Source organism: Mizuhopecten yessoensis, unplaced genomic scaffold (genome assembly GCF_002113885.1).
Source record: "Mizuhopecten yessoensis strain PY_sf001 unplaced genomic scaffold, ASM211388v2 scaffold7493, whole genome shotgun sequence".
Classification (NCBI taxonomy): Eukaryota; Metazoa; Mollusca; class Bivalvia; order Pectinida; family Pectinidae; genus Mizuhopecten; species Mizuhopecten yessoensis.
The window spans coordinates 936,968-962,827 of record NW_018407075.1 but is presented as its reverse complement, the minus strand read 5'-3'; the positions used below and the strand labels follow the sequence as shown (position 1 = coordinate 962,827).

At 36.3% G+C, this 25,860-nt stretch overlaps 1 protein-coding gene across 4 annotated transcripts in view; it reads right to left on the bottom strand.

The window, feature by feature from the left end:
* LOC110453742 (serine-rich adhesin for platelets-like) overlaps positions 1 to 25,860 on the bottom strand; it is a 32,379-nt gene that overhangs the window by 1,904 nt on the left and 4,615 nt on the right. For 3 of the 4 annotated variants that reach the window (XM_021502855.1, XM_021502857.1, XM_021502856.1), the window contains exons 6-35: positions 25,146 to 25,245; positions 24,251 to 24,393; positions 23,841 to 23,937; positions 23,129 to 23,211; positions 22,657 to 22,748; positions 21,948 to 22,043; positions 21,217 to 21,330; positions 20,553 to 20,670; positions 19,714 to 19,884; positions 19,274 to 19,327; positions 18,823 to 18,985; positions 18,325 to 18,410; positions 17,877 to 18,003; positions 17,064 to 17,256; positions 14,861 to 15,568; positions 13,666 to 14,280; positions 12,295 to 12,640; positions 11,729 to 12,142; positions 11,129 to 11,216; positions 10,625 to 10,728; positions 9,643 to 9,715; positions 8,841 to 9,053; positions 8,122 to 8,252; positions 7,127 to 7,357; positions 6,648 to 6,731; positions 5,287 to 5,457; positions 4,808 to 4,899; positions 3,952 to 4,077; positions 2,955 to 3,028; positions 1,726 to 1,865 (exon numbers count right to left, since the gene is read on the bottom strand). In XM_021502855.1, the coding sequence (XP_021358530.1) occupies positions 1,726 to 1,865; positions 2,955 to 3,028; positions 3,952 to 4,077; positions 4,808 to 4,899; positions 5,287 to 5,457; positions 6,648 to 6,731; positions 7,127 to 7,357; positions 8,122 to 8,252; positions 8,841 to 9,053; positions 9,643 to 9,715; positions 10,625 to 10,728; positions 11,129 to 11,216; positions 11,729 to 12,142; positions 12,295 to 12,640; positions 13,666 to 14,280; positions 14,861 to 15,568; positions 17,064 to 17,256; positions 17,877 to 18,003; positions 18,325 to 18,410; positions 18,823 to 18,985; positions 19,274 to 19,327; positions 19,714 to 19,884; positions 20,553 to 20,670; positions 21,217 to 21,330; positions 21,948 to 22,043; positions 22,657 to 22,748; positions 23,129 to 23,211; positions 23,841 to 23,937; positions 24,251 to 24,393; positions 25,146 to 25,245 (5,247 nt within the window). The remainder of the gene's footprint in view (positions 1 to 1,725; positions 1,866 to 2,954; positions 3,029 to 3,951; positions 4,078 to 4,807; positions 4,900 to 5,286; positions 5,458 to 6,647; positions 6,732 to 7,126; positions 7,358 to 8,121; positions 8,253 to 8,840; positions 9,054 to 9,642; positions 9,716 to 10,624; positions 10,729 to 11,128; positions 11,217 to 11,728; positions 12,143 to 12,294; positions 12,641 to 13,665; positions 14,281 to 14,860; positions 15,569 to 17,063; positions 17,257 to 17,876; positions 18,004 to 18,324; positions 18,411 to 18,822; positions 18,986 to 19,273; positions 19,328 to 19,713; positions 19,885 to 20,552; positions 20,671 to 21,216; positions 21,331 to 21,947; positions 22,044 to 22,656; positions 22,749 to 23,128; positions 23,212 to 23,840; positions 23,938 to 24,250; positions 24,394 to 25,145; positions 25,246 to 25,860) is intronic. The other variant, XM_021502858.1, reaches the window with a different exon arrangement.

Below are 25,860 nucleotides of genomic sequence, written 5' to 3'. Positions count from 1 at the left end.
CATGTAAACTAAGTGAAATACAATACTTGTCATGTCATCAAAGGATAAGAATTTGAAGAATTTGTAAATGTTCCCTTTGGGGCCCCGCTCTAATCCCTTGGGATGGGGCAGGAATTCCAAGTTTACAATGTGATACCGTCATCCACCAAAGATGATTCTGACCAAGTAAAAATAATTTCGAACAGAAAATTGTCAAAATATACCCAAAAGTGTTGTTTCCCTATATAAACTATAGTAAACTTTACCCCCTCCCCAAGGGAGAACGGATAGCTCGGGGGTCCTGAAATTTACAATTTAAATAAAGCCCCTGATGATCTTTCCATCCATGCAGAGAAAATGACTGTAATACCTCTGAGTCTGGAGAAGAAGATTTTTGAAATATTGGCTAATTTTCCCTTTTGGGCCCCGCCATTGCTCCTAGGGTTGGGGTAGGAGTCCCAATTTTACAATTTGGTAGCCTCATCTACCAAGGATGATTCTGACTTAGTTTGAAAAAATTCCATCCACTGGTTCTTGAGAAAAAGTTGATAATATTAAAAAATTTACGCACGACGGACGACGACGGACGGACGACGGACGGAAAGTGATTGGAATAGGTCACTTTAGCAAAGCTCAGGTGACCTTATAAAATGGTAGAACTAATATATGGTAATGAAGTAACACCCGGAATTAACTGAAATTTGATAATCCACTTCAGTCTTTAACTTTGTGTGACCTTAACCTTCAAAAAGTTCAAACAAGTACTGGTATGTACACGAAAAAAAGTCATGGTGTGTATACTACCCTTGATTCTCCAGAGGTTAAACTCACTTACCCTCTTTCTCTCTGCACCCCTGTAATATGTCATGACAAAAACGAAGGCTCAGTGTGCGATACCTTATGGATGAGACAAGAAAACTACTCGGTGTGCGATACCTTATGAATGAGACAAGAAAACTACTCGGTGTGCGATACCTTATAGATGAGACAAGAAAACTACTTGGTGTGCGATACCTTATGGATGAGAAAGAAAACTACTCGGTGTGCGATACCTTATGGATGAGACAAGAAAATTACTCAGTGTGTGATACCTTATGGATAAGACAAGAAAACTACTCGGTGTGCGATACCTTATGGATGAGACAAGAAAACTATTCGGTGTGCGATACCTTATGAATGAGACAAGAAAACTACTCGGTGTGCGATACCTTATGGATGAGACAAGAAAACTACTTGTGTGTGATACCTTATGGATGAGACAAGAAAATTACTCGGTGTGTGATACCTTATGGATGAGACAAGAAAACTACTCGGTGTGCAATACCTTATGGATGAGACAAGAAAACTACTCGGTGTGCGATAGATACATTATGGATGAGACAAGAAAACTACAAGTGGTTTGATCCTTTGATATACATCAAATGAATCCGGCATAAGCGTAACAGTAAAATTGATTGGATTTGATGTCAGGTGTCGTTCTTCAGTAATCTTCAAAGGACAGGTATCAGTCTAGCAATTGGTTAGGTTTTTTCAACCGGAGACCGATCAAACAGCTAGTCACGTGTCAGAAATTTTGCTATGACATATTCAAGGGGTGCAGAGAGCATAGGTGAGCGTAACGCCTTGAGAAACAAGGATACGTATACTCGTAGCATGTATAAATAAGTACCTGTATGTACACACAAAAAATCATGGTTTTGTATGAAGCAGGAACACAATGTATTTGTAAGTGTCTATCAGGGATACCTTGGTGATCACGAGTCTTTATCTTCGTTTCCACTATTCCTTCAGATATTTGGATAATGTTTGTCCATTCTTCCCTGAACCTGTCTGTCGTTGATTCCACCATGATCCTCATGTTGACTAGCAGGTTACAGGTTGGTTTCCTGGTCACACAAGTAAAGAATGATATGAAACTCTTCACCATTATCATGCAAGAAAACCAATAAAGCTTTTCTCTAAAAAAAAAACCAATCAATTCTAACATCAGACGTAAACATGACAACAAGAACTTAAACATGGTTTTAACTCATTCACCACTGAAGACACTTTTTTATCTTCAAATTGTTGAAGTTGGTCAGTACCATTTAGAAGACACATTCAAACTCTCCCAATTCTAAGGTTTGAATAGTTCAATGTAAAATTTCAAGGGTGAATGAGTTAAGGTACCTTCAAAGTTGTAACAGTTCAATATCTATTGAAGGGGAATTCATTAAAACCTCTTAATATAACCGATTTCATTTTTCCACCTTGACAATGTAAGCAAAACAACAATTAAAATGATGTAAAATCAACAACAGGAAAATAAGATCTCAATTACTTACTTACACTGACATTGTTTAATAACTTTCACTGGTTTTTGGGACATATTTCAATACTTTGTACTTTGAATATGTTCCAAAGCATGTTTCAATGTAAGAGAAGACCCGACCAATCACCAGACTGATACCTACCCTTTGAAGACTACAGAGGAACGAGGTATTTCAATACTTGGTACTTTGAACATGTTTCATGAAATATCGTTTATCATATAACTCCTGAAGTTTGTGATGGCCAAGTTCATGCCCCGTTGAATTGGTCGGGCAAACATTTTTATCATGTACTGCTTTTACATTACATTATCCTCAAGACCGTCTCAATAAAGAATCAAAAGGGAACGGCCAGCCAATCATCTGTGTATTAAAGCATTTTATCAGAACAAAAAGTTATATGTCAAAAGTCTTTGTAGGAGTTGCATGGAGAAAATCGACAAAAGAGCAAGATCTTACTCCTGTTAAAATAAAGAAATGAAATGGTAACAAGTTATAAGGCAATTTGTAAAATCATTTTCAAGATATTGCTACCAACACATGGACTTACAGATGTATTGACACCAATGACGTGTCTTTACTGTCTTACCACTGTGTTGTGATGGGATAAAAACACAGTACACCATAAAAAAGGTTTTCAGAAATACCGTGTATAACTTCACTAACCATTCAATCAGTCGTCTTTTCTCCAGACTGATGCCTGACTGTAGCAAGTAGGCCTTGTAATCCATCAGTTTGTCCTGTCAATATGAAAGAACTACATGTCAGACTTTGGACTGTTTTCATTTACCTGCCTGGAATATTCCCTGTCTAAACTTGCACATTTCATCCGTTTTAATCTTGCCATATCTAATAAACTATATTTACATTTGCGCTGCAACCCACTATATGAACATTACCAGCAGAAATGCATTTCATTCGAGTATGAAACTCTCGTGACGTAACACGTGGTTTACTTATGACGTCATAGATTAACCTTGTTCAAAGAGTTTTGTCGCTTTGCTTCAGATAACATGGAGAATGCCCCTGCGTCAAAGGCTCAAATGACTACAGTTAATTATTGGCGCCAATTTTAGTTAACAAGGGCTGTTCTGCCAATGTCATTTAAAGGACGAAGCATATATAAAACGCAGTAAATTAACAAGAAGCCCAATGGGCCTGCATCGCTCACCTGGTATTAATCTTACACTTGCTATCTTAAAAGTGGACTAAAATACAGCTACAGGCCGAATATCAGTGTTTGATTCATAAGAACCAATTAAAATGTTTAACATATGACGCCTGTGACCTTGAATGTCGTACAAAGACATTAGGTTGAAAGTGGATCAAGGTCATTCATTTGAACAAACTTGGTAGTCCTTCATCCCCGCATGATACAGGCCCAATTTCAGTACCCTGGGCCAATTGGTTATTGAGAAGAAGTTGTTTGAAGATTTAAAGACATCTGACCCCAGTGACCTTGAAAGTGGGTCACAGCAACATTGCTCTAGAAAGAAAGGTTAGTAGGTGATCAGACAGCGTTTGCATATCAAACCACATAAATCACATAACTTAAACCTTCAAATATTGAAAAAAAAGGAATTTGATGCCAGATCAAGTTTCAACAAAATTTGAACGCAGCTTTATGACTTCATCCAACTATAAAATTGGAAATGAGAATTACCTCAGAACAACAATCATAGACCCACACATGGGACAGACAGAGACGTCCTGCCGCCAAAAACTGGAAATACTTGACTGTCCTCTGGTAGGTATCCGACAGCAATATACACTGACGAGCAGATGACACCTGTTAAACAAAATTCAAACACAGTCACATGATATGTTGTGCATGGAATAAAATTTAATCCAAATTTCCTGTTTGCTCTAAGTTAAACGATTTTTGAGAACTGAAGGTTTAGGTCCATATCCTATGGGAAAAATGAAAGACAATTAAATCAGCAACCCTATATCACCAATCAAATTGTGCTAATCTACATCACTTGACTATCAACAAAGAAATGTGATATTTCAGTGCCCCAAACTGTTTCCATAGTTTAATTCCACACTTATGAACTTAAAACCTTTGACAGTAGTTCATATTCTTAATACCCTCACTATGAACTCACCCTTTTTTGTTACCAAGCACCTTTTAAACACACCCTTTATATGCACAAACTCAAAACAATTAATACTTTGAAATATCTTAATGTGTCCATGATTTTTTTTAATTTTAAATGTGAGGACATTTAATCATACAATATACATTTATGTTGACTGTTTCTTGCCTGCTTTCATGTGTTAGAAATAAAAAAGAACATGTACCACAAGTTGGCAAATCACTGAACATAGGTTTCATCGATTTTCAGATCGCTTCATATACAATTGTTTGGGTGCCATTTGTAGTGAAGCAACAGTTCAACAAGTGAAACACCAGTGAAATTCTAAACTGATCACCATTACACTACAAATTTTATGTCTTTTCCACCTTATGTTTTCCGATTCGTAAAAGAGCCTTTAATTTGTGGTTAGACATGTACCTCAGGTTCACTGTACTTATCCAGTACTATCCCTCCCCCGTCTTCTATCAGGATCTTCAGCTCATTCTTGTCAAACGGAATGGCAGGTTCATCTGTAAGAAGTCATAACGTAAGTATTTTCAGAACACATAAGATGTTTTTTTAATATTACAATAACATTTCAAAACATTTCAAATTTGGCTTCAACATGCTGGTAAGTGTTCATGTGAATTTATATCTGAAATTTTTGCTGTATGTCCCAATTTGATACCCGATATTCTCTCAAAACTGAAACTATTTATTCATTAATATTACCAGGTCCAACTTAAGTGAATGTTTACAGATGTCTGTAAGAGTTTCAACGTTTCCCATCAACTGCAGAAACGTGATCTTTATTAAAGCCAAATTATTCTTGTTTTGATTTGGAAATTTGATTTACTGGTTCAAGGCCGAGGGCCACACTTTTGAAGTTCTAAGTTACCATGTGACCTTGACCATACCGTGTGGGCTACTGTCATCAGTTGAGACGTCGAGTGAGGAATCCTCTAATATCATCTTTTCCTCCTCCTTTTGTGCCGCCATCTTGTCCACGTGGGTCAACAAGAACACCATCCCCCTGAACAATGTTGTCTTCCGTCGTGGCCGGACATCCCTGTTCGTGTGAAACAAACCTGAAAACCACAGACACAAGGCCACAGTTCAAAGATATACAAAAAAATTACCAAAAGCAAGACAAATTATCACTAGCAATCATTTGTCCTGTACAAACTTGGGTATCAAAAATGAATAAAAGGGCTGTAACTCTATATAGTGGACAAAGTGACACATGGAAGGACGAAGTCAAACCCATTGTCCCCTGTGGCTATTATTTCATAAGAACTTTAATGGCCATTCCTTGACAGAGGACACAAGAAGGACTCTGAACAGGAATGAGAGTATTTGTACTGTGTTTACCTTGTTCAGTTTTATGATGTGTGAATATCACAGTGTATGATTATGTCACATTTCAGAAGAGTTTTGGAGGAGGTGATTAGGACCATACCACACTGTATATATTATTAGTAACAGTGACCTTGTCATAAGAAAAAAATCTTACCCCTATTGCAAAATACATTTCACAGTGTATCCACATATCAAAAATAAGAAAGATATGTCGTTCGGTTTAGAAAATAATCCCTGTAAACGAAAGTGTGGATGGACAGACAGACAAGACAGACACCATGATTGCTATAGAGCATCCACATCTCTGATGCGGAGCCCAAATTATCTACCACATCACAAAACGAATATGCTGGTATGACACTTAATATAAAACCAAAACTAATCCAGAGTTCCACTTTTTCTAAGGAGACATGCCTGCATGGTAAACATTTGATGTATATAAGCTATATATATATAAGCTAGTCACCTTCCTGTGAAACACAAAGAAGGTATGTGCAAATATTGTGGTAAGTAACAGGAGTGGAAAAATGCACGGCTAGACCGGAACTCAAACCTTGGACCCTCCAAACTCCAGTCAGATGCTCTACCAAATGAGCTACCTTGTGACAAAAGATTGATCAAGTCCAGTTCCAAGTCTTTGCCCAAAACGATACAATTATTTACAACCCCTTGCAAGCATTTACCCAGTGCTTGAAACAAGGGTTGGCAAGCTCGCCAATTTTGTAATAGGAGAATGAGAAATGCAATGGCCAGCTGGTCAGGACTCGAACATAGGACCATCCAAACTCTAGAGAGATGCTCTTCTTATTGAGCTATATTATTGGCCTATGATTTATGTCACATGTATTTACAATTCATGACCTTCCTGACTGATGACCTTTGTCTATATCTCTGATCGTGCCACGACTTATATAATTACCTATCCTGGCTTTGCGGGGGGATCGTCTAGGTGTCACTGGGGAACTAACTGCAGCACCAACAGGACTGGCATCCAAACCTACAACTAACAAATCAACGACCAGAAATAAAGTTAAATCAACTTCTATGATACACTTTTATTTTGGAAAAAACAAATCAATCAATTTTAGAAATGTTTACAAATGTTTACTATCATTGAAATGACCTGAAATTAGCAACTTAAAAATATTTATCAAATTTGAAATATTACAATTAACTTTTAAGGTTTCTATACACAAAAATCATTTTTCCATCACAAAAGAATGGAGCAATAATACACTTGTGCTTGAGAAAAATATGACATACCAGTTCAGCTATTTGACCTGTTTATTTTGACAATCCCTTCAAAATCACTCCACCCAAGTTAAATGTAAATTAAATCAATTTCTTAGCTTCAAAAAAATTGTTTTGTATTAAATCTGTATAAAGAATTATCATTACCTGCAGTTTTTAGCCTGCTCGTGGACACTTTAGCAGGGGTCGGCGTACTAGTGGCCACCGGATTGGAGGTAACCATGCCACCACGTTTCCGTTTTACAGAGGACGCATGGGATGCAGATGCAGTTGGAGCAGCCATTTTGGATTTCGAGGTTGATGAGGGAACGCTCTCCTTTGCAATGGTATGTTGTTCATATCTACTAGATGTTCTTCTCTTAGAATCCATCAGGTTATCTGGTAGGGTGAATATAAACAATGGATATTACTGATTGTAAAATCTTACCTTCTAAACATCCCAATCTTACAATCTATCATTTTTATCTAGTGGAGAATGTAAATAATGGTTAGAAGCTATTTTTCATTTTTTTTCTACTGGACAACCTTCAACATTCTTTAAAAAACAACAACATAAGAATGAACAGCAAGGCGATAGCAAGGTCAAATGAAGTATATGTAGTTCTAAAACTAAAACCCTTTCTGATAAATAAAGATATGGGTTGCAGCTTAATTAAAGCTGACAGTGCAAGTTCAAAAGCTTTTAATTGAGATTAAAAAAAAAGTTTCAATTTTTTTTTCTGGTTTTGAGATCTTCCCCATCTCTTTCGACTATCAAATGATAACCTGTTTGACGGGTAATGCATCAAGATCCATACTTGCTTCCAAGCAAGTACATTCTAAAATATCACCGCTTCCTTAGATACGACAGACGGAAGAAATTGTCACTGAGGAATATCTCAAAACCTTATTTTTTTTATTAAAAAAAAAAAATCTCAATTGAAAGCTTTTTAACTTGCACTGTCAGCTTTAAGTTACAAGATACAGTCACTACTTGGTAATCCAATATTTGTTTTTTCAATGTAGATAGTTGAAATCATGTATAGTTTAAGTGGAGATATTAGATAATTTTTCTAGGCAGACGCCAACTGTTTAAGGAGCTGTTTGGGCTGGGGATAGGCCCATAGATACATAAGGATTTTCGACATCTATATCAAAATTACCTAGACTGACGTCAGCTGGCTTCGGCGTTGTGGGAGGAGGACCTGAGGGCGAGGTGTGGATGTTGGCCCCAATGTCAATGACAAGACATTGGGCTTGGTCCTCACTCAGGATAACCTGACTACACCGGAACCTGCCACCAATCACAACAAATGTCAGATCTATAACATATCTACTTACAGACAACAAAATACTGTCATAATCAGAAAACTGCTCCTCAACAAACATCGTTATTATTGTAAGGATATCTTTCTGATGTGGTAACAAAAATGGACAGAGAGAAATGGTTAATACATCAAGAAATTACAAACAGTCATTTCTGTAAAACAAATTCTGACAAAGTTGGAAATACAATAAAGAAATCTGAAATGTTTTGACACTTGTCATTTTTGCATGATCTGGGCCAATTTTTTGTACATAAATGGTGTCAATATGAAGTACAAATTAACAGAAAATTATGAAAAATGTCTTTAAAAACACTTGTAGTCACTTTAAACAGGAAATCACTTGATACAAAATTTAGCAATTTTTTTTTATCTTTATATTTTTACATGCATTTTCATCACTGAAATCTGTAGACATCACTGTGGAAGATACCTAAAAACCTCACAGTAAATTTCTCTCAGGAACTGAACACAGGTAATCAAGAAACTTTTCTTAAATGACCAAAAATTCACACAAAATTTGTTCTCTATCAATATTTGTGTAGATTTTAACTCACTGGGCATTCTTTCCGTTGTCCTGTTCCACAACATAGAGACACGGTTGACCACTGGTTTTAGTCGGAGACTTGTGGTCAGTGATGATACCGGGCTCAAAAAATCCACTCTTACTCTGAACGAAGACGGACTGACCAACAGGTAGGCGCTCAATCAGCAGGAGGTCACTCACTTTAACAAACCTTACATCTCCGTCATCAAATCGCACCTGGTACCTGACAACAGACAAAAGATACTTTAGGGGCTTTTAAATAACGTCCGGCCTTTTTTCAACACAGTCTAAATTATTTGGATAAAAGCCGTTTTATCTTAATATAGAATGCCAGGTATATTTTTTAATATTTACCACAGTTATAATTTTCAACATAAAGACGAAAAGAAATCAAGGACCTACGTACTGCTTAGAAACTTGTTTTAAGTTCTGTCTGATACTGAAATCATATGGTATTTATAGGATGCTAAATTCACAAGATGAGCAATTTTTTTTTAAATGTTTCTGATAAAAACATTATCTTCAAAATTGTAATTTTTTAAAAATAAGAATAAAGCCACTAAATTGAGTGAATTAATATTTCAATGCTATGTGAAAACATACATTATCTTTTGTAGGTTGGGTTTGGTTTAATTTTGTTTAACGTCCTATTAACAGCTAAGGTCATTTAAAGTCGTGTATCTTTAGTAGAATTACCGTTTCACTTTTTTACATCACAGAAACGTGTTTTACATACGATGAAACATTCATTGTCAAGTTTGTTGATGATTATGACACTGAGACTTAAATTGTAATACATATATTATACTGACTTGGATTTGAGGATCTGGGCTATAGAGCCGGGGTAGTAGAACCCGTCTTTCCATCTGGCCAAAACTCTCGCACCTGGGAGAAAGCAACATTGGCCAGTGAATTTCTTTGATAATTAAAGATCAAAACACATCAGCTACATATTGTACCAAATACATTTACACTTAGGCCACACCAACTCGATTAGTTGTTTATCGGAATAACCACTCCTAATCGGTACTTACAAACCAAACGATGAAATAAACATTTAAAATATCAGTTTTGTGAAAAAGTCATTTAAAACACAATAATTGATAAAGTAATATATTACCTCAAAATGAAGAAATTTACAGTCAACAAAGTAATCAACAGTAACGGTTAACCCGATCTCATAATTATAATAACTGAGCACTGATTGTGTTCTTTGGCAAGAAATCCTCTCAAAAACATCAGATTTGATAAAGCACATCTGACTCTTCACCAAAACAAACATCAACATCTGTCACAAATTGTATGTACAGGACAATAAATCCACACTTCCCTGGGGTTATTGTGTATTTAATTCCAGATTGACATAAATCAATTTGACAATTTACAATGAGGTACCTTATTAATTCAGACTAAAGGGAACCTGTTTAAAGTGACCCCCTATAATCTGGAATGTGTTGTAAACCAGCTAGATCCAACAGTAAAATTTCCTATGATAATCTGAAAAGTTTCAGCACAGCTTTGTTTAGAAAGAGTTCACTTTGTAAAAATCTTTAAAATTAAAATGAGTGGACATTTTTTAGTGGTAGGTCTATTTCAGCACTTTTCATGCTTAAAATATTGCACTAAATTATCATTGCATTAATGGCAGTTTCTGTATGCTGTTTCTACCACCTATATTGTGGCAATCTGATTCATCAATTCACTAATTTGTCAAAAATATGACAATCAGCCGAAACTTGTGTGCGCTAAAATAAGTACATTTACAATATTTGTACAGATACCGTCCTTACTCACCGACAGCAGTCTCACTTTTGATGGAGCTCCCCCTCGTGGGTGGAGTACAGGGTAGGTCCTTGTCTGGTCTGGCTAAGGTGGGGTCCTGGTAAGATATCTGTGGGCTGAAACAACAACTCCACAGTCATACTAACAAACCAGACTGACGATTCAAGACTTCTAACAAAGATTTAAGATTTTACAAAGCCTGAAGCAGTTTTAAGATTTTTTACAAGGCACAAAGAGCTGAACTTAAGGGTGGTTTTTTTCAATGTCTGTATGGTATTATCACACCCTCGGGCTGATGTTTGAGCCTCCACCTTATATGAGGCCATATATGAAAATTACCCTACAATATTCTTTATTCTAAAATATATTCCGCTGCATTATATGTATATCAATCCATATATGAAAATAGCCCTACGATAATCTTTATTTTAAAATATATTCCAAAGCATTATATGTATCAATAATTATCACTGTAATGTTACAGTCCTTCATGTTTTAAAAGTAAACAAGTGTCACCTGATCTCGGAGCTCCTACTGCCACTGGTGTCTGACCGCTTCCTTCTCTTCAATGACTTAGGATTAGTACTGGTAGTGCTAGCTGTTTCTACAACAGTAAGAATAAGAATATTTGTTTTTGATATGGTTTTATAAACCACACTTCACTGTTACCTATACATCGAAGATTCAATCGCTACTTCTACATTATGTGTACAATTACCTAATGTTTTGTAATTTTTTAATGCAAAATATGACAGTTTGTTTTAAATGGAATCTTATTGCATTTTGAATACACCTTAAGCATCGTTTTAGATCCAATTGTTAAAGACCAATTAGAGACAATTCAAGTATTAAGCTCAGTGGTAGGAAAATCAGGACTGTAGACAAAAATAGGTGGTGGGGTTATCCAGATTCTATCTACTTTTTATATCTACTTTTTATGAAAGTGAGGTGTCCATTGAAAGACTGTCTTCAAGGTGTGCCTTTCTAATAAGATTAATTCTGAAATGTATCTAACACCAGCTTACAAAAACGGTATAATTTTTTCTAAAATATATTCGTTTATTCATCATCAAACAATCTTTTGAATTTCTCAATAACTCATGAGTGATTAAACACCTGTCTCCTTGGTAAACTTGACACCATCCTTTCCCTCCACACCGTCTGAGGATTGCACTGTAGTCCTGACTGTCGTCTGCCCACAAGGAATTCCATCTGACGATTCACTTATATCTTCAACGTCCTTGACCTTGTCTGACACTTTCTCTTCTGCATCCTTCCTTTCTTTTTCCTCTGCAGCAAGTTTTTCACAATCTTCAGTCGAACTTGTGAAGAGTGACTCCGAATTCCTCTTCTCCTCCGTCAAATGTGATGATTCCATTACATCACTTCCTGTTTTGTTGATGGTGGATAAATCGCCGACATGAGGAGAAGTTTCGTAATAAGAGGGCTGGGTGGAGCTTCTCCTCGCCACATTTGTCCCTTCATCTTGTTTTGATTGGTTGGACTTCTCTGCCGTACTTGTTCGTCTGACTACGAACAGAGAAAGCACTGGGTAGAGACACAACAAAATCAATGTCAACACATTAATAGGATCTTCATATTCATTTAAAAGTTAACTTCTGTTTGATTAACTTTACTATAGAAACACCTTCTTTAATGTTTTCCCATCCTGTTCCACTAACCTGGAGCAGTGACTGGCTCGGGCGGAGTGAAGTAAGTGTCCATATCAGCAGTCTTGTCTGTCGTGGCCTGGGACATGCCCATCCCCTCCAGACTGGCAAGGTTTTGACGCGACCCTCGACTGCCACTACTGGAACGGGACAACGAGGAACTTACATCAGCAAGGTCACCGGAGGTCATAGTGCTGCTGCTACGCGACGGTGACGGAGAAAGATCAGACACTGAGAGGAGTTCTGAGGTCTCAGTCGTCACTTCCTTCAACAGCTTCGGAGGATCCTCTTCCTGTGTACAACACAAACTCGCCAATGACAGAATATACAGCATTCTACCTATAACTGCTACCATAAACTAAATAAAGTATGAAATTTCAGTTTGTTTCAAAATTACATCTTTGATCTAGGTTTAGCAGGTATTAAAAACCATCATAGACAAATTCTCTTAAAATCAAGCAACAAATATGCTAAAAGAAAATTTTACAAGGTGTTTTCATCAGGAATGTCATTTTGCTTATTTTACTGAGACTAGTAATGATATAACAATATACAGTTTATTTTAAATGACAATAGGTGGGCAATAAAAGTTTCCTAAAGTGTCAGATAAGATGATTCGCTAAAACCTTTAAATTCAAACATTATTCTTGAAATAGAAAGGATTTCTCTTTCTGACTCAAATCTTTCCCAACTTTTATTAACTTCAGAGATTTCAAACTTATAATTCACAATTAAAATAAATACAGCACATCTGAAAAGAATTTCAAAATGAAATTTTCCATCCGACATCACTTAATACACTGAAGAGTCAACAGAGGCACATGATTTAATTTTCTTACTCTTAATAATTCTTTGTTTTCATTTTTGTTTTGTTTCTATCATGATCAAATCTAACTGAGATGGAGTATCTGAGGTGTAACACCTCATTCAGCAACTTCTGCCCACCTCATCAAATTAAAGCTACAGTCCAGACAGGCATTACGCTGATTTGACCTTTGACCACTGAAATGACCTGACTATTTAGGTTATGGTCTAGAGGGCGTTACACAGCATCTTGTCTGATCACTACATACTTATATGAAGTTTAAAGTATGTGCTAATCAGAAGATTTTACCTGAAGAAGCCCTTCCAATGACCTTGACATTTGGAGTACTGACCTACTTTATTGTACAACATACTGTCGAATCATGACAAACAAACATACAAATTTTCACATTATAATCATTCGGTAATCACAAGTTATGGACAAGGTGCTTACAAATGTGACCACTGTTTACCCTTTTACTTTATATGACGGAGCTCAATGACTGGAGAATTATCTTGTAAGCTTCAAATACAGAATTCTGAAACAGACCATAGACTGTGTATCTGTGGCATGCCTACCTTCTTAAAGGTTGACCGAAGGACACGTCCATCAGGCCCGCGGACGGTCTGTGTGATCTCCTTACACTCGGACAACCACATTCTGTACACAGTCTTAGTGACCATTGTTTCCTGCTGCTGGGGTTGAGCCGTGTGGCCAGACGTCGTCATCGACAACGGACCAACTACCAAGTCCTGACAAATGGGAGCACTTCTCGCAGGTACACTCTGTGTGGTCATCGGAGGAGCCATTGAGGTAGACTGGCCAATCGTGGACGGTATTACAGATGCTGCTTGGATTGTGGTAGGCGTTATAACAGTAGTAGATGGATCAATTGCCGGAGATCTAACGTAAAGCTGCCCAGTCACTGTTTGTCCTTCACCTGCTGACACTGATGCACTTGTTTTAGATGATTTAGGAGTCTGCCTCGGGGTTCGCAACTTTGGAGGTGTTGATTTATTTTTCACAGAATTATCAAATGACACATGCTGAGAAGGACCTCCTCTTTTGACCCCAGATTTTTTATGAATGGCTCGGCTCCATTTTTTCCATGTTGATGTGGGGGTGGTCTCGACCCTTGATGTTCCTGGTACAGGTTGCTGTTCATGTGTTTCTGTCTTTTTTAGTTCTCTTGACTAAAAACACACAAAAAATGTTGGTAATAATAATTTCTTTTAAATAATGTAACCAATCAAGTCTGTTACAACAAGGAATTTTCAAAATCATATTCTTTTTCTCATCTTACCAGATTTTTGTTTTGTTTCTCTTCCGAGTTCAGTAAAAATCAAATATAATGTTGAATTATGTAAATTTCAGGGGATGTAAATTATCATCATGTTAACTTGTATTTGGAGCCGATCATTAATTTAGATATCTAGTAAATATCTATTTAGACACATGAAGGCGTAATCCATTATTGTCTATTCCACAATTTAACGACCAAATTATTTGAAGCAGTAAAGTATTCACACACAAACCACTTTTGATTTACGGACTTGACTATCAGGCCTACTGACTCATTATCTAACAATCTATAGCCAATCAGAACTGAGGAATGTCTGTAATGAATCAATACAAGAAGAAGATATCCGATTTTGACCAGTAATTTGTATCTTCAATAATATACATTTTGACAAAAAGGTTTGATGAAAATGGACATTTTTTGTTCTTGTTTGGCAGAGATACAATGGAAACAGTATGTCCCTTCATGCTTACCTCTGGTGCCAAATGAACAGTGTCCGCCTTCTTCGGGGAAATCGCTTGGGACTGGGACCCGTGGAAAGTGTAAGGGTCATGTGAACTTGACTCTCTCCGTCTCTCTGAGATACCTGTCATTTCTCTGTCATGCTCTGTCCGATTTTTCAAAATCCCCTTTGAACTCTTCTTTGCTTTAGACTTCCCCCGTTTGTGTCCATGCTTAATTGTTTCTTTCACTAACTCCAAGTGTGATATATCTTCGCTAGCAACAAGCACTTCACCAGTCTTCTGTGCAATGCTTTCACTCTCCGTGAACTGTCTGCAAGTGTTTCCCGACATTTGCTGGAAAGTGTTTCCCGACATTTGCTGGAATGGTTGCCTATCTCCAGAGTTTTGATTATCAACACTTCCTGTTTTAATCTGTGGATGACTTTTAATGTTGACCTTTGACAGATTTGATGGTTCTCCTCGACTTACTGAGGAGTCAGGCAATCCTTCCTGACATTGACCTTTGCCTCTTAATGGGTCAGACATTTCACCTTGACCTATGACCCCTGAGAGACCAAACTTTCCTCTTTGAAACGTGACCCCTGAGGGGCCAGGCATGGTGTCCTGTTGCCAATCCCTGACCATGTGTTGGTCAATGTCCATTGTCTGTAGTGCTTGACCGGCATCGTAACTCTCCGTTTCCTGCATCATAACATCCTCTGGATCTTCTAGTACTTCCTGCAATATAACAGTAAGTAAGCGACACATTCTCAGAACTACCAACCTTTTCATCAAATAAATCTTTATCCTGCCTACAATCTGAATTTTTCTCCTTTAACCTAACCGAGATTATCTTGTTTGAACCCTTTTGCTAATATAATGCTTTATCACAATGGATTGAAAGCTTTAGCCTCTTGATACCTAAGTGCACATGGGATACTTATTTGAAGATTCTATTTAAAATGGCGTTGGAAACCAAATTAGGAAACAAATCAGAAAATGAAACAAGAGGCCCAGGGGCCTTAATAGCTCACCTGGTATTTTATTTTCAACTAAAAACCTGCTTAGTACACAAACTCTGTATAAAACTTTATACAAATATTGAATACCCTAATCCCTTCATTGGTTTAAAAGGAGAAAGATTTTTAATTTTTTGCCCTCTCTTTCCCCTAATTGGACTCAGATACACCCTTCTGCTGAAAAGGGTGGGCCAAAGCCTCAGTTTCTACAAATTGCATCTGTTTACCCTAAGCATGCTTCAGATCACATTAGGTTTAAATCCCTTCATTAGTACAGAAGGGGAAATAGTTTCCTCTATTTCCCCTATTGGGCCCCGCCCCTCTGCCCCAAGCGTGCCACACCCTCCGTTTATACAAAATTCAGGCTCCTTTGTTCAAAGATGCTCTAGAACAAATTTGGTTGAAATCCTACTATTGGTTAAGAAGGGGAAGATTTTTGTTGATTTACCTATTTTCCCCCTTTTTGGTCCCGCCTCTCTGCCCCCAGGGGGGCCATAACCTCTCTTTATACAAATTAAGAACCCTTTCGCCAAAGATGCTCCCTTCAGGCCCGGTGAGCTAAAAATGCCAGATTTTTTTCAAGAAACTGCAATTTGACATTGCAAATTAAAATTGTATGACTACATAGTAATTGGATCTGAATTCAGTATGTAGTACAGGATGAAATAGGTTACATTCGCGTATCCCAGTTGAAACGGTACAGGTGGTGCAGAAATATTCCACGATAAACGAACGCACTTGGACCGTTTTATAAGCAGAGCTAAAAATGCACAGTTTCGGAGGATAAAAAAATTGTTTCAAAAATGGTATGCCCTTCTATTATCCGTCCACTGAATGACATAACGTATCTTAAAAACTACATGTGGCTTGACATTGTTTTAGAAAGAAATAACGCAAACTAGCAATAGTCAGCATTTTAGTTTCGGTCAGGTACGTCTGGACCCCTCAATCTACACATGCCAAATTTTCCTTAGGTCAGCCTCGGTTCAGATCTGCGCCTGTTGTTTTCTGTACAGGTTCACCCGGTTCAACCGATTCAACCGGATACGTGAATGTAAGTATCACCATATCTTTGTTAATCGTATGTATCCTTATATAGCATAACATTTCAGTTTACAGAATATGGATGAATGAGCAAGTACCATATGTTTACACAATGTACATTTATGAGTGAGTACCAACTGTTCACACACTGTATGTTTATGAGAGAGTACCATGTGTTCTGTGGGACTGTTGGTAGTCGTATCCATGACCTCTAAACCCTCTATACTGGCCTGGTAACCAGTTGATGTCACCTCACTCGACAGTGTCCGGGTTTTTTTCAGCTTTGGCATCTGTTGCCTGTCAGCTCTTGGCGACAGGACCTCCTCTCTATTTCTCTTCTTCCCAGGCAAGCATTCGTCATCACTGGAACAATATTGATGTATTTTTTAAGCAACTGAATAATTTGAAGGATCTGTTAAAAAATTTCAATGTTATATTGAATTGTAAATACTGTGCGTCCTGATAAAAGCCGTTTTATTTTAGGTGCGGCTAGCCTTTTCTGCTAATAATCATTTCCTGATTTACAGACAGCAGAAAGAAAGAAATATAAATAATGATGAAAGTAGGAAAATATCAATGGAATCTACATAAAAACAACTTGTATTAATCTCATTTCATAATGGAATTCTTTCCTGTTTGGCTTCTAATTTTAATAGTGTAGTTCTGTGAATAATTTATGAGATAATTATTTTCACACACTTCACCAGGGGAGACAATCATTGATTCCGGTATATTATGAAATTTCATCAGAAACAAATAGACAATGACCATAACGCCTTCATTGTTCGTTTCACAAATTCAAATCTCCTCAAAGATGTCACTGGAAGAACCATCGTGAAAAATAAGTATTTGCAAAAATACACTGATCTACAGCCTTTTATTACAAAGGTCGGTAAGTGAAAGACTTTAAAGCATGGGATTTTATATTGTCTTTATGAACCATGAAACATAAATGCAACTGTACAAAGATTTGCTGGACTGACCTTTCATCATTGATGATCTGGCGTTTTGAAGGTGACCTTGTCAATTTGCTATTTCCCTTTTTCTGTCGAAACACTTCAAATCTACTATCCTCTGTCTGTTCTGATGGGACCTCTCTCAAATCTGGTCCTATATAGAGTAAATCCATAAGGTCAAGGTCAAAAGTACACAAGGTCAAATGTTGACATCAAAAAGGTTAAAATTTGACTGTTACTATATAGCAGGAAAGCTTTTTTGTATGCTTTAATAGAAACACGATGGCTATTGTGGAATCAAAAATATTAAATCTTCTCATGGACCGGAAAATATTTCATATTAGTATATATTGTAACACCAAACAGAATTATCATTGTATATCCTTTATTTTAAACACAAAATCCATCAGACATTGAAAGATTAAAGCTATAAAGTGGAACTATTTGTATTTTTTAGTGTATACGTTATACTTACTCTGTAATGTAAAGCTTGGGTCTGACATGGACGGCTGTGTATCTATCATGTCTATGGTGAGTGATGGAGCCCGCACTGGACTGGGTCTACAACACATAATTACTGGGTACAATTCACAGTATCTGTAGTTATGAAATAGAATTAAATGTTAACAACACCTTTTTCATGGCTATAAGAACATTAGCTATAATTACACCACACTATCCATGTATACACACACAGTATATTCAAGATTACAACAAACAGTATGTACAGCATGCAGTATGCAAGTTCATGTCACACAGTAGTAAATATGACTGTAACACACAATATCATGTAGCTCTAAACACAGTATGCAAGTTCACACCTTAATCTCGGTTACATCACACAGAAGTATCCATGACTACAGTACACAGTATCTATGGTTACATTTAATACAAAGTTTACTTGTTTACTTACACACAGTATCCATAGTAACAAAACACAAACACCTGGATCTGCAGGAAGTAGAAAACTAACCTTGCTTCACAAGCTGTATCCTGAATGGAGGGTCCTGGTGGCGAAGTGGGGTCATGTGATGATTCAATCGGGGATGAGAGCTGCTTCTGTCTTGTGAGATCGGGAGAAATTTCCACAGGATGAAGCAGTGTGCCGGTCTTAGGCAGCGACAAATGGAAACCAGCTGTGAAACAGGCAAAAGTTTAATTAAAATCATTTTTAAAAAGGCATGTGTGGATTAAACAAAAGTCAACCAATACATTATTTACCAGGACTTTACCATACCCAGTTCAGAGATATTTCCTCAGAAATATCAAGTTATTTAATTAATGAAGAGCAACTCTTTTAAACCCTCACATATAACTGTACTGCTACAAGTATGCTTCATTTGAAATGAAGCCAAAATGAATCAAAATAAAATTTGAAAACAATAGATTTTGAAATGTCCATAGCACATGTAAAAGCAACATACCAGAATCTGAATTTGACGTGTTTGCCTTGTCTTTCTCAGTATTATCTCCCAAATCTGTAACAAAATTTGATCTGAAATCACATTCTTGACTAAACCAACTGAACTTTTATTCGAGTCACTGTCTCATTTCATCATCAAAGCTGATTTAAAGCTGATTAATATATTGATCATAACAAAAAATCTTTTGAAATATGTTTGTTATCTGAAATTAAATCATAATCTGAAAATGTGTCATTTGAAAATAAAATTTGAGCTGCTCATGATGATAACTTATGAAAAGACTCTAAAAGCAAATATTTAAGACTAAATATATATTTTTCTTTGTTTGTTAGTTGATGGTTTTTAAGCATTGTGCACATTGTAAATCTTTCCATCCCTTGTGATACTTAAAAGCAGTCAAGATATTGTTCAACATTTGGGAATTACGATTGTATACATACCAACTTTTTCTTGTAGCTCAGGATACTGACTTGGTGTGCACATTGACTTTTGACCTGGGTGCGTTTCTGAAGAGTTACCTCCCTTAAGTGAGGCTTGACTTTTGGAGTACTGCGAAGGTGTAAGATGTAGCACCAAATCCTGTGACCCGACACCTTCCAATTCTTCTTCCACTTCAATACAAATCAACAATATTAATACAGAATAAAGGCTTAAGCTCAGATGTTTTTTCCAATATGTCTTTTGCTCCAACTGTATGCAAAATTCTACATACAGTATTCAACGAAGGCTCCTATATATTGCACCTTGGGCACCTAACATGTCGGAAAATTAAAATTATCCTGAGATAAACCTGCCAAAATTCTTGATAAACAGTCATTATAGACATCTTTTTTCATGTTTATCAATGAATTATAGTGCAGGGATGGTTTATTCGTCATTTAAACACATTTTATTATTCTCCTTTTTTAATATAATTTCTCTAAATTTCACCTTAATGTGATGTTTTTTCTTCAGTATGTATCTTTTCTTTCTAAGCAAGAAATTCAACTACTGGCATTGAAGCTATTAAAACGGTTGCTTTTCAACTTTTTTACCAATGAAACCTCCTAGTATGAAGTATTATAAAACACTGTTTTCACCTGCATTAATTATACAGGAAATTTGTGAACATTATTTTCACCAACTACAGACGGTCACTACATTTCAACCACACCTTTGGTCATTACAGTGACGACCGCCAATTCCCACTACAGTGACCCACCGCCTTCGGTCAATGCAGTGACCGTCACCACCAATAACCACTAGTGGCTTCCACCTCTGGTTACTACGAATCACACACCTGAACTTCTCTGTGTGACCTGGTCATCTTCTTGGTTGTTGCCTTCATCAAAACTTATGATGATGACACTGTCCTCTTTCTTCTCCTCTACCTGGACAACCTCTACAGACTCTTCTCTCTATCAAGTTGGTAATAGACGAATAATTTTGGATTTTTTTTTAAAAACAAAATAAATTTCAGATTTAATTGGTCATGAGTACTTGTAATCATAATACCTGCTTTTGAGGTCAATATCCACAAGGTAATGATATTTTCAGTCTTTTTATAAATATGCAGTATCCTTCCAAATACATCAAAATTGATACTTAGTCAATAGTAAACAGGTAGCAATTTCTTAATTTTATTAGGTGACAGGTGTATTTGCATTTTCAAGGTACCATTACTTATATAAGCTTTACATTACAACAATTGTGAAACAAGCTATTAGAACTTATATCAGTCACTCTTGTAGGCCGTGCTGTTAGCATGCAGGAGAGCTTAATGTCTCGCATAGAAAAATGCAAACCATCATTTTAAAAAATGTCAATGGATTGAAATACTATTTGTGCAAACCATCATTTTAAAATTTATCAATGCATTCAAATACATTGTACTATTGAAATTTAACAAGGAATCACAATACTTGTTTTGAGTTGTAAAACAGTGCCCCAGACTGTACACAAACCTGCTGGTTCGAGTGAGATTCTGTAGCACTGTAATGAAGATGTAGTGACTCGCCACAGGTTTCCACATCGTCCGTCACCAGCGTCTTAACCTTGTCGGGTACATTCTCACTCCCCTGTAATGTACAGTAAACAATTTTCCAAATACCAAGCAACTAGGAGACCACTCTGGAGTCTTTATATGAACTTCAAGACAGTGAAACTGATCCAACAGCAATTCAAATAAAAAAAAAATATAAAGATATATAGTAGATAATAAATAAATAAGTCCTTGCGAAGGAAAATATAGAATAAAAACAAAATTTTTTCAGATCGTCCGCTAGGCCTATATATATATATGTTGATATCAGTATCATATCAAACTATATGATGATAAAATCAATACTTTGTTAAGTTAATATGTTTTCAAAGAAAGAAAAAAGGCAAACATATACTGATCTACATGTACAGCCATCAATTTTATGTGAAATTAAGACCTAGTAATTATACCGTCTACTCTAGCAATGTATTGCCCTACGTAGGGCTATTCCAGTACAAAATATCTATCCAACCTCACGACTTGACTCACTTCTATCCATGGTTGAGATTCCAGCCTATTACTGCTATGCAAATTAGTTATCAAATACTCTTGGTGGTACCCCTATAAAACAAAACCTTGAGGCCGAACTGGGTGGGATACACGAATTAATGGAATAGCCTTTACCTTAATTGTAATTGTTAGAGTTTAACCTACCTCCTTGAATGAAACAGCTACTGGTGAAACTCTTTTTACTGTGACGTTCTGTTCGTCCGACTTTCCACTACTGTTTGAACCACTTCCCTCCAAACTCTAAAAGAAACAGAATGGAAATATTGTACGTAACATACAGATATATGGATCTGATACAAAACATTCTAAATATCCAGTCCAAACTCAAATCACTTCAGTGAAACAGTAATGGATTAACAAAATGTTATTTTGGATTTGCACTGCAGTTTTACAATGAAACTAGCATGCATAAAAACAGACTTTAATAAGAATAAAAGTTTTGTAAAACATTACTTTGATTGAAATTGAGCTAATAGCAAAGACTGACCAAAGACAGTGAAACAAACAAAAATATGTCACAGTGACTTTGACATAATAGTGTAGTACGATTCAAAATGTATCAAAAAATGAAGTTTGATAACTGTTTAACTTCTAATATTTGAGTAATAGAGCTGAATGCAAAGTCAAAGCAAAATGTTGTATAGACAACTGTACATTCATACAGAACGACTGAAATTTGAAAAGGAAAACTCTTTCTCCATATTGCTGGGCGATGAAAATTGCCAGAACTCACTGACATGAACATGAACAGCTGTGTAACTATAATAATCTAACAACACAGCCATGTTAACCAATAAACTTTACTGAATACAAATAACATACTGATGTGCCTAAAGTCTACGGAAGACCATACCTGAGAAAGTCGGGCAGGAGGGTTATCAGCAAACGTACTCTCTGCCGCAGGATTGAACACAATGAGTTCATCAGAGTCTTCTAAATCAGAATCTGAAATAATGCCAATTGATTATTTCTTTTCATCTATCACAATAACTCTCTGCAAGTTTGTAACTTTCTCATATTGCTGATATCATATTCATTTACATTAACTGTAATTTGATGGCCTCTGTTTGTTCGCAAAGTGTTTTTGTCATATATGACAGCATTAAGTCTGGGCTAAGATCAGTATAATTCAGGTTTCGCTGTTAAGAGAATTATGTGTGTTATAAAACGAGACCGAACTGACATAGAGGGTAAAATGGCAGAGAGAACAAAAGGTATAATATTGAAATTGCCCTTTGCTTCCTCCAATGGGTGATGACAAGCCTCAATATATTAATTGTATGAAGGTGTTACTATATATAAGAGGTAATCAAACATTAACTTACCTGTAGTTTTGTCACCTGTTGGCGATGATGGAATTATCATTGGAACATTTCCATATGCGGTTGGTGACGGCGGAATTGCATTTCTATTGTTAAAAAAAAACATCAATGGAAAGATTTTGTAGCTCTCAATGCATGATTGCATGATAATCTGTGTAAATGATTGTTAAGTGTTTCAGTGAAGAAAAGAAAGCATCTATGCAGAATTTATGAAAGACACCATTTTTCTATTTAAGAAAATGGAAATTTATATTAATATGCCAAAAAATGGAACACCAACAAACACAAAGTTATGTTTCATTTTCATTATTTTCCTTAAAGCTGTCATTCTATATTTTGATTTTTCTTACAAATGTTGCAAGTGATTAAATTAATATTTCAACTGATAGAGATTCTACAGATTACTTACATCTTGTAAATAACGGAACTTAATTTCACTAATTAACATTTTTGTACTGAATCACTTTCACATTGGCAGAATGAGAAATCACTAGGTGACTCACACTAAATGGAGTAGGGAGGGGGGCAAGAAATTACAGATGATGGGGTTTAAAATGATGGTAAAAGATGTTTGTGACAAGAGTCACAAAATTACTAAATATATCATATCTGGGACAGCCTTTATGCTTTAAGTGACTTTAATAAATATGAACGGTCAATAAAAGCAATGATACAATGATATCCTTTATGAATTTCTCAACCATAAAGTACTCACTCATCCTCGTCAACTGTCTCTGGGACCAACATGGACTGGTTAGACAGTTGAAGACTTCCAATAAACTCTGATGGGGTTGATGATTCTCTATTGTCATCTAAAGATAAATCAAATTAATAAGAACATTTTATTTTAGAGCTTTGTTCTCTTCAATAAATCTGGCCCAAAATAGCAGGGAATATTATTACCTGGTACTAGAAAATGTCCTTGCTATGCAACATCAAATCAAATAATGTTATACAATTGAAACTGCTTAAGAGACCCCCCTAGGGCAATCCTCCCGCCACCATTTTTCTCTTCTCACTAAAGCAGTGAATTGAAAAGCAACAATCTATACAGGACTTTTAATAATTAGGTGAAATCAGACCTAAAATAAGGACTCAGCGAGTCAGAATCATGTATCTGCATACCTTGGTCTTCCTGAAAGATGTCCTGTGACAGAGTCTCCTGGAATAGCTTGAACCGGTGACCTCGGACACTAGGCTCTTGTCCGGTGTGAGATATCTCTGCCTGTTGGTAACTCCCCAAACCTTGTCTGCTGTTGGAGTGGAAACTGTCAACAGAGCAAACATCACTGTACAAATTGCTTTGTTTTTTCTACGCATACCGTGCACAATATATTTTCTCTAATATTGTAATGTTGCAACCAAATTTGTTTTTGCACTTGATAACATTAAGTCTTAGATGTTGACCCAACTATATTCTTTTCAGGACACAATAGGCGACTGTTCTAACAATACTGATACAACAATTTTACAGTATACTTTGGCAAAATATTTGAGTGCCTTTGGCTACATGGGAGTGTCTTCGAAAATTGTGGATGAACAAATCAATACTTTGCTACTGTAAGATTCATAAATCAAATGTATGTTTTGAAGAGAAAATAAAAACGTAGCTCTGAACACAAATTGTGCCATCAAAGAAAATACAAGTCACTTCTGATAAACAAAGTACGTATATAAATGTGTTGCAATGTTTGAACACCAACCAGTCTCTTTGTCAAGCTTTGACGGCAGAGTGAGCAAATTTCATTGTTTCTTAATTTTTTTATTTCTACACTACAGGCCACTTCACCTATCAATAGAGTGTGTGCACAAACTGTGAAAATTAGGTAGGGTGTCGATCTATTCACCTGACCCATTTTAGTCAATAGTGGAAATACCACTAATAAGTGAATTACTCTCCATGTAACGGACACAATAACACCATTTGGAATGTTATTGTATCATAGATAATAAAAGTAACAATAAACAAACAATCTAACAACCTTTTGTTAATTAATTGACGGAGGATTTGAACACCGACCTTGAGCTGCTGCCATTACTACTTTGTATTGGCTTGGTACCTGATGCACCAGCTTGGTTTTCATCATCATCATCATCTTCAGTTGTTGATTTAGCATCTCCTATACCAAATAAAAAAAATCTAGGACTAATCATACAAACACAACACTTAAACACATATTGATTTATAAATGTTTGTATGTTAGGATAACTCATATGCAAAGGAAATGATATTTTATTTCATTTCGATTTCTTAATTTCAACTGTGCTGGTGTCTCAGAAATTATTTTTTTACCTCTCCCCTATTAATACATTCTCAAAAAGTATCAACAGGTTCCAGCTATCAGAATTAGATTAAACTTAGGAAAGACACAGTGACTGTACATAACAAGAGGCCCATAGGGCCTGTATCGCTCACCTGGATATCTAAGCAATCATGGCAGAATATTCTCCAAATGAGATCCATGGGAATATGCCAGACCCCAAGGCCAATCCTTGTAGCATATATATCTGTATTCAATTTTTCATGCCCAGCAATTTTATGTATGGTTATGGGGTGGGGATCTCAACTGTTTCCAATCTGTGACTCAGAAACTAGGTCCCTACGGTTGTGGCCAGACCCCAGGATCAATTCAAATATCATGACTGCATTTGTCTCTTTTTGCCCAGCATTTGTATATATAGTTTTGGGGTGGGGATCTCAACCGTTTCAAAGTTATGACCCAGGGGTTAAGTCT